The 8855-nt window shown below is 31.8% G+C and overlaps 1 protein-coding gene across 6 annotated transcripts; it reads left to right on the top strand.

Moving 5' to 3' along the window:
* The first annotated feature begins 1353 nt into the window (after window positions 1-1353).
* On the top strand, window positions 1354-7654 carry LOC148281811 (dynein regulatory complex subunit 5-like). Of its 6 annotated transcripts, XM_088226084.1 has the most exons (6): window positions 1354-1726; window positions 3120-3296; window positions 3637-4198; window positions 4665-4792; window positions 6622-6763; window positions 7279-7654. In XM_088226084.1, exons 1-6 carry the CDS (start codon window positions 1442-1444, stop codon window positions 7476-7478), a joined length of 1494 nt encoding a protein of 497 aa, XP_088082210.1. In that variant the 5' UTR covers window positions 1354-1441; the 3' UTR covers window positions 7479-7654. The 6 variants fall into 6 exon arrangements, 5 of the variants coding, with proteins under 5 accessions (XP_088082210.1, XP_088082211.1, XP_088082213.1 ...); XR_015822273.1 differs by lacking the exon at window positions 3637-4198; XM_088226086.1 differs by lacking the exon at window positions 1354-1726 and having other exon boundaries at window positions 3126-3296; window positions 3990-4198.
* The last annotated feature ends 1201 nt before the right edge of the window (window positions 7655-8855 follow it).

Below are 8855 nucleotides of genomic sequence, written 5' to 3'. Positions count from 1 at the left end.
TCCCGCAAACCTCCGCTCTCGTGTAATATAATATACGTAAAATTTCTGACTTTGTTTAAATATAACTTGCCTTGAAGTAAAATTGGAAGTACTTAAGATTTTTTCCAAATTAATTATTCAACTAAAACATATCAAAAACACTACAGAAATCCAAACTGATAATAAAAGGTGATTAAATGTACATTATGCAAGAAAATTCAACATAATTAAAATGTTGATAGTGCTGCAACATCCAACGAGAAACAATTTTAAAATACTATAAATTGTCATGACCTTTAGCAAGTTGGTTCTGTTTCATGAACAGTATAGGAATGTCGAAGATACGATACAATGAACCTATATACTACAATGAGTTACCCGACTGCAGTCAACCCTCCTATTAAGCGATTAATTCGTACCTAATAATGTTGGTCATTGTACATAAACTATTTATTTTTTCATTGTACTTTTCTTAGATCGGGATAAAAAATTAAAAACCTATTTAGCTTCTTACCTTTTCGACTATCCTTGTGTAAAAAAAATATGTCCATCGGTCGCTTCGTTGAGACGTGAAGGACACACAAACAAACGAAAATACTTTACTCGTAAGTATAGATAACATTATCTCTGGATATAGGTAAAATAGATGGATGGTAATGAGGAATTCCAGCAAAACCCGGAATCAAAATTTAAAAATGTTTTCGTGTACACGTAAATATTTAATTTTTTAAAAATAAGATGAAATATCTCAAAAACGCACGCAAAAATAAATAAAAAATGTTAAAAATAGTATTCATTTTAAAATCGCAAATAATGACGTCACTCCTTATATCTACGTGTAGTATTTCCAGTTTCCGCTTTAAAGCCCCCGCATCTTGTAAGGAACGTTTCGACCATAGAAAAAAAGAGTATGATTTGTATAATTTGACATTTCAACCAGAGATTATGTCAACTTTCTAGGTTTTTCTAAATCGAAACGTTCGTAAAAACAAACATAATACAGACATGAGCAAATTACGATCAACCTAATGAAGTAATCAAAGCAATATTCCATAGATTCTTGTCAGTTTTGTTATTGGCTGGAGAAATACAACTTACCGCGGTCAGTGAAAGTAAGAACGTCACTACTGAAAAGTGACACACTGATTACAGTCATTTGGCGCGGTATTTGATAAATGTAACTTTAAAAAATCATACCTTTGTAAATAACGCACAAAAAAAAAATATATTTATATTTTTGCTTAGTTAAATGGTACGCTAATAGAAAAAATAATAATTAGAAAACAGTGGAATTACTCATTATCAACGGTTATAATCTGATATTTAAATAATTTTCTAAAAAATTCTCACCAAAAAACAGAAGAATAACTTATGTCAGTTCATTTTAAATGTCATTTTGTAAATCGTTTCAAGAGCAAAATTTTTCGTTCACAATATTGTATCAAAAGCATATCTCATCAATATGAAGATTCCCCACGTTGTGCCCCATCATATCATGGAGGCATATATGCCAAGTCCCGAAGAATTGGAAGTCACAGAAGAAGCAGATATAATACCATTCCCCGCCGGAAACTTTGATTGGGACGCACTAATCGTCCCAAAACTCAGAGATCTTGCTCTTAAACAACTGTCTGAAATGTTTGATCTCATTCAGCCGTTAACTGGGACCCTTCAGCAAGATGTTAACACTTTAGTGGAAATTCTGCCGATCAACGTTGACCTACATTTGACGGTTCCATTAATTTTTGTAAGTTGACATTTTATGATTTGCTGCTTTACCAAAATATTTCCTTACATAAATCAAAATAAAAAGTCATTAAAATATTAAACGGAGGACATGCAGAGAAAGAACGGTTTGACAAATAGGAACTTGAATATAGTTTTTTGCCACTCTCACGCAGATGCCTTTCCGAATACTGTGCGAAAAAGACAACTGCATGTCGCATTGGACTTATTATGCCTATTCTCGCTTTCTGCACCTCAAAACGGATACGATTTTAATTATTTTGAAAGAGAATATAAAAAAATTACTATATTCGCACTTTTTGCTTTTTTCCAAAATAGTTTTATATTCATATATTTATTAATTACAATCATAACTACTACCCATTCTAGTGTATGCTGATGTTTCCGTGGCTAATTCAAGCTGTGAACTATTCGATAAACTAAAACGACTTTTAAGAAAATAAGACCATATATCTAATTATCGTAGGCAACTTAAATAGCTCAAAATTAGACAGCGGAGAGACAATCACTCCCTCTCACTTCTGTTCACTATACATCATAGTCCTAACGCTCCTATATACCACCGTAAAAAAAATAAACGCTTATTAGTTCATAGTGAACCTTTCCGCTCTGATTTAAAAAGAATCCTTATCATTCCCATCCACCATTCCTCTTTCTTCGCTTACTCATGTGTCCATGCGGTTCAACTGTGGAATCATCTCCTATCCAATATCAAAGATGTCTCTGCAGTATCTTTATTTAAATCACAACTAATTTTTTTTTCTCTCTTTCTTAATCTATAATCCTTTCGTCTTTCTTTTTTATTTCCTTTTCCCATTGCGTTCAAGTGACTTTAGGTAATTTATGTACAAATATTATTATTTCTATTTTTGTGTATCTTAAGTTTAAAAACAATAAATATTTTCTACTAAAAACGCTGTGAAACTTGAATGATATAAATAACTCTTATATTTTATTGATTGGTTGGAAGAAATTAACATTAGGTAATTAAGGTGCCAATTTACAAGTTGAATTATTAATAAAATAATTAAATATACCTTACGTTAGAAGACGGCAGATAAAACTAGGTCTGTAGGTGGATGGTCCTAACTCTTACAAGATACTTTTTACCAACACTACAATAATGACACGCCAATAGAAGATATCTACAGGGTGTAAAAAAACATTGCTCTAGTACCATAACACAGGAGAGAAAATACAGGAATACGTTTGTATGAAGAAAAGTCAGACCTCGCATCACCTTAAACACTAAAGAAGCTGCTATCTAGCAAATATTGTATTTGGATAAATATTTTGATTTCTGTAATTAACATTTATTTAATGAAATTTCTGTGGACCCGTATAAATAAAAAACTATTAAAACTAAATCTAACGCAAAATGATTGTATTTTTAGTATGAGGTATACTGGGAGAGATGCTGCAGAGGAAGATGGCCTGAAGTTGTATATTCTCCTCGACCTTATGAGGGGTTTTGGAAACAAACTTACTTAACGTCTTATTTGGAAGAACACCTCGAAATAACCACCCCTGAACTTTTTGATGATGATGTGTCTGAAGACCTCGCTTTGCTGGTAAGTAAATAGTCAAAAATGATAAGAGTTTTTGTAATTATCAATAAATCCTGCAACACAGAATTCCAAGATTAGAAATACAAGTTTTTAGATGGTAAAACATTATTTACATTATTGTTTTATTATGACATATAGTAAAATACATAATATTTTCATAAGACATTAATTGATTTGTCAATTTAAATAGGAAACGTAAACAAATTATCTCTTGAAAACGAATTAGGCTTTTGCCTTACAAGATTTTGTTTTAAAGAACTTATATTTTGGGGGGAATATTAAGGAGATATTTATGAAATTCCGTGTCAGTTAAATAAAGTTAAATTTCGTTTCTCAATTTAAGGTTAAAGATTACGTATCTGTTTTAAATATTAAACAGTTGAAAGCTATCACAGTTCCGCCACTCCCGAACTGCAGGGATGGAATAGTTAGGGATGAATGCATTAGATCGGATGAGGACATCCCACTTGACCACATACCCCTGAAGAAAACTCTCGCCCAACTGACAATGCTAACCAGTGTAAGAATTGTATTCTGCGAAAAGGTTCTTCACGATAACTATGATCCCAGACTATTAAGATTTTCACTAGCCGACTGTGAGCTTATCTGCGCTGGGCTAAAATCTTTACCGTTTTTGAAAGCTATAAGCATCAATAAATGCCAGTTGGGTGATATAAAATCCAAAATATTCTTCAGGTTCATAGCCCAGAAAGAGAGCATAGAAGAAATTGATTTCTCTCATTGTTACTTGGGAGACGATGGACTTCTAGCTCTCGGAGGGCTCTTGATGGAACATAGTAATTTAAAGGTGGTTAAAATAAGGAATAATATTTTCGGACCTAAGGGTTTACAAGGTTTAGGTTATGCGTTGACAAAACCACCGAAAGCTCCCCTCAGACTTCTTGGTAAGCATGAATTATTTTTAAAATCTCATTTGTTTCTGAAAAAAAAATTATCCGAGACGAGAATCATTGCATCAATAAAATTAGTGCCATATTTAATGAGTGAGATCCTTTAAATTAATTGTGCTTTTTTTATTCATGTCTATGATTTCACCCTTGGGTTGTGGTGACAAGCTTAACTATTTTTTTTTCAATATTTTTTGTTTGAAAAATTAAGCAAAAATTAATGTTTATAATTTTATTAATGTATTCTTTACTAAAATATTTTATTTAAATACTCGAGGAAAACAGTTGTTGTATTTTGCGTAAATTAATTTGGATGTTCAATAAGAATATTTTAATAAAATGTTGCTTCCTTACTGAGGTAATTTTATTATCCTTCTTAATTCCAACGAACCTTCCATTTAAAGAACTTTTTAAGTAACTTCTTGGTTAATTTCATTATCATACCCAAGTAAATTTGTTTCAGATCTGGGGATGAATTTTTTATCGGAAGAATCATCCGATATTTTATCTTCCGCCTTGATAAGATGCAAGATCAAACCTACCGAAGTTAATATGTCTTGCTGTGGAATTAAAGGGAATTCAGGCGTCATGGTATTAAATTGAGATTAAAAATTATTAAAATGTTTCGCATGTGTGGGAAAAGACCTCAGAGTAATATATAAATACAATGCCGCCCCACTCGGACAAAACTAATTCTAGGATTATCAATAATAAAGTAAGCTATAGTTTACAGGTCGAGAATCGCAAGTGCAGCGACGAAACCGTCTGTAACACATACTATGTGTATATGTTATTAAATCTAAACCAAACGGAACATTTGCAACGCGCTTGCTTTATGCAATAGCGCGAAATGGCGTCTCTGCAGCCGTTGCGCGTTCTTACTCTAAGGAAAATACGCTAAATTACATTACATTTTAAGGGACTATTTTCCTTAGATTTTGTAAACTCAACTGCGAATTTTAGCTGTTATATACACAGAATGCATAAAAAATGTATTATTTGTAATTGTAGATTGAAAATAAATATTTTAGTTCTAAAGCATTAATTTTATACATTTTTTAAAAGTATTTCTAGATCCCGTTGTTTTAAACTGTAATAATTCATTTTAATCTTATGTACGCATATACATAACTATGTGTAATTTTTAATTGTTTTTCCTAAATTTAAACTTAAAAACAAATGAATCAACACAAAAAAGTAGGTATGACGCGTTCGAGTAGGTCGTCAGTACAATATGCACATTTTGGACATGTCAAACGATTTATAATTTGTTTCCTTTATTAAAGCCATTAATTCATTTTTTAATTAAAGTCCTTTATCAAAACATGATCATATTGGTCAGAATATAAGTTTACAAGGGACACAATTGAAAATTTACGTAAAAATAAAATTTAACAACACAGATTTAGATATTATTTGTTTAAAAAAAAATCAAAAACGCTGCAGAGTAAAGTACTTTATTCTGCTGTTTTAGCAATGCCAACCATCAATAGGAGAAATGTATGATTCCTGACAAAATTTTATGGGTTTCAAAATGTAATAATATTTTTTAATCGGGATAATATAATAAGGAGCGTAGAATCAAATTTGAATACATCGGACTGTGTCTTAAAATCCCCCCACTATGCCCCACTTTCGCCGCGCGCATTCGTGAAGTCACTGCGTTATGTTGCACGATGGGAAAATGTATGATCATAACACTAATGTAAGGTAAAAAAAGCAATTTATTAATTTCTCTAAAATTTAATTTTTTATGCGGAAACATTGATTGACACAACAGAGTATATAAGTAAAGGGTAATTTAATAAGAGTAATTGAATCAATGAAGAAATTAAATTGATGTTTTAAAGATAATGTCGGTCAAATGTCCACCACAGCGTTGTTTAATCCGAGGTCCAATTTTCATTAGTTCTCTTATAAAATGAGCAAAGAAGAGTGAAAAAAATACTACCGTGGCAATACTAACAAAATGTTCATTTTGTTTTCTTCGACAATCTGACAGATGGAAAAATAATTCAATTTTTAAGTTATGCATTTGCTACTTACACATACATTTGCTAATTACACATGAAATGTGATCCCATCCTGTTTCTTTAAGATCCTAGCGGTATTTCTGCACTTTAAAACGACACAACATGGCATAGTTAAATTCAAATCGAGAGTTGCGTACTGAGAGACGTCTACAAAGAAACTAATGGGTCAAAACGTTAAACGATTCTTTTAAGAGTAGTTTAGTCGCCTTCTGTGTGATGCGCGTATGCGGTTTCTGGACTGTTCTTAATTCCATATTTTTAATGTTCATACGTTATTGATAACGTCGATTTCATATTATAATCGCATTGTATGATGTTTTCATCTATAGTGATAAAATCCGAAAAATATTATTTAGGTAAATACATTTTATTTACCTGTATTTTCAGATGGCAGGAATGCTGGCTTTAAATACCAGCATGCTAAAATTGGATATAAGAGCGAATGACTTCAGTGGAGAAGCAGAGGATAAATTGATGGAATCCATGCCTAAAAATAGACGTTTGTTAGAAATTGATACAAGACATTCTGGTGCGTAAAACAAAATACATTATTTTGTAAAGTTTAATTCTTTCTTTGCGGTTCATCGTTTTTTACAGTTTATCTCTCGGAGACAGTTTGAATCAAGATCGTAAGGTTTTTAATATAGGTAATAATAGGCATGTCAAATTAGGCTTCTAAAAACTTTTAAAATACTGAGTATAGAGCATCTGATGATATTGAAGAACTGCTAAACTCTTACTAGTCACCAAGTTAAAATCAGAATAAAATACGCTTTGTTATTTCTCCAAACCAGGGATTGAATCTCCATTTTTACTCAGATAAGTGAAATAATAGACAATTGTATGATATTGAAGAAGCAGCTTATTTCTAAGTTTATTATTAGCTTATTGTCTTATTTGTATAAAGTGAACAGAGATGATTGAATTTCAATCTATAAACCCATAGTAACAGTGACACACAGTAGAAAAATATATTTTTAAATTCAAACTTATCAATAGGAATTCTTTAAAAAAAATTGTTCTATTGTAAGTAATTCTTTGCAGGAATTTCCGAAGAATGCGTTTTAAGGGTTAAAGAAATTTTGGAACGGAACAAACGCTTTACTCCAGCAGAAGTTGTGCAATATGACATCCCTATACCTCCTTTATACTTGACTGATCCCGAGTATTTAGTTTGGGAATATAATCCTACGAATCCTCATCATGAACCTGGCCACTACCCCCCACGGCATGCAGAAAATTAAATTGCCAGCCAATCCATTATTTGCCATATCATCGAAACAGTGCTAACAAATTTCGTTACCACACAAGTCAATAAATTTTGTTTTTATTTTTAAAAAATATAAAGAAACTCTTTTAAAAATCCAGAAAAAATAATTGCATACCTATTTACTATTCAATTAAACTATTTGCGAAATCCTAGCCCTGTGTTTATTTTTTTCAGATGCAAGTGACTACAGATAGGTACGTTAACCTCATTTGATAATTTTAACGTATATTATTCGTAATAATATTCAAACTTTCAAAACAGAAATCTTTAAATTAACTCTAAGAACGTGTGACCCACAAAAAGGCAACAGTCTTTTTCTTCTCCAGCCTTATTTTCTCCACTGCGGGATAAAGGCCTGTTCCAAACGTCTCCATTCCTTCCTATCACCCGCTTTTATCATCAATGTTTTACCGGCTGTCGCGGCAATGTCATCGATCCATCTTTTCTGTGGCTTTCCAACATTTCTTTTGTTTGCCCATGATCTCCACTTTATTATTCTGGGTGTCCACCTGCCATCGTTTTGCCTCGCCTAGTGTCCTGCCCACTGCCATTTTAATTTTGCTGCATGATCCATGATATCCAAGATTCCGGTTCAGCGCTTTATTTCTTCATTTCTTATTCTGTCTCTTAGACATACACCGAACAATTGTCTTTCCATGAATAGTTGCGTGCATTTTTAGTTTATGGTTTTTTTTTTTGTATAACAGACCTGGTTTCTAGTCCGTATGACGTCATCGGCAATATACACGACTGTCTTTTTAAGCATACTGAGATTTAATAAAATAAATAAAACAACTTTGTTTTTAACCACTAATTTTTATTTTCCACCGACCGGTTTCAAAGCAATCAAGTTTCTTCGTTAAGGTTTACGTAAGTACGAAAATAAAAATTAATGGTTAAAAACAAAGTTGTTTTATTTATTTAATTAAAATGAATAACCACAAAGTAGTGCTTCAAATATAAACTTTATACTGAGATTTGTTTATTTTCAAAAATATACATTAACTTGCCGAAAGCAGCTTAATTTACCCCTTTTCTTCTTAGCGACTCCACTGTCTGGTTATATTTACCTAGTTTGATTTTGTGTCTTAGATATATGTATTTCTAAATTAACTTCGATTTTATTATTATTTTTGAAAATGTCTTTCCTTGTTCATCCTTGTTTTATATGTTTTTTATGTTTGGGAGGGTCCGATGTCTTGCAGGGCACAGCGCGGGTTTAAACTGTGCAACTCGGTTTTAAGCTTAGACTATACCCTGTCTGCGTAATCTATAAGCGTGAAAACACTACAATTAATGATATGAATCATACACGTATAGTATATATTTCCAAACTAGTCCTTTTTGAAGC

The sequence above is a fragment of the Micrasema longulum genome, unplaced genomic scaffold, assembly GCF_059751315.1.
Source record: "Micrasema longulum isolate JH-2025_06_02 unplaced genomic scaffold, ASM5975131v1 h1tg000406l, whole genome shotgun sequence".
Lineage (NCBI taxonomy): Eukaryota > Metazoa > Arthropoda > Insecta > Trichoptera > Brachycentridae > Micrasema > Micrasema longulum.
This window is presented reverse-complemented; position numbering and strand designations above follow the sequence as displayed.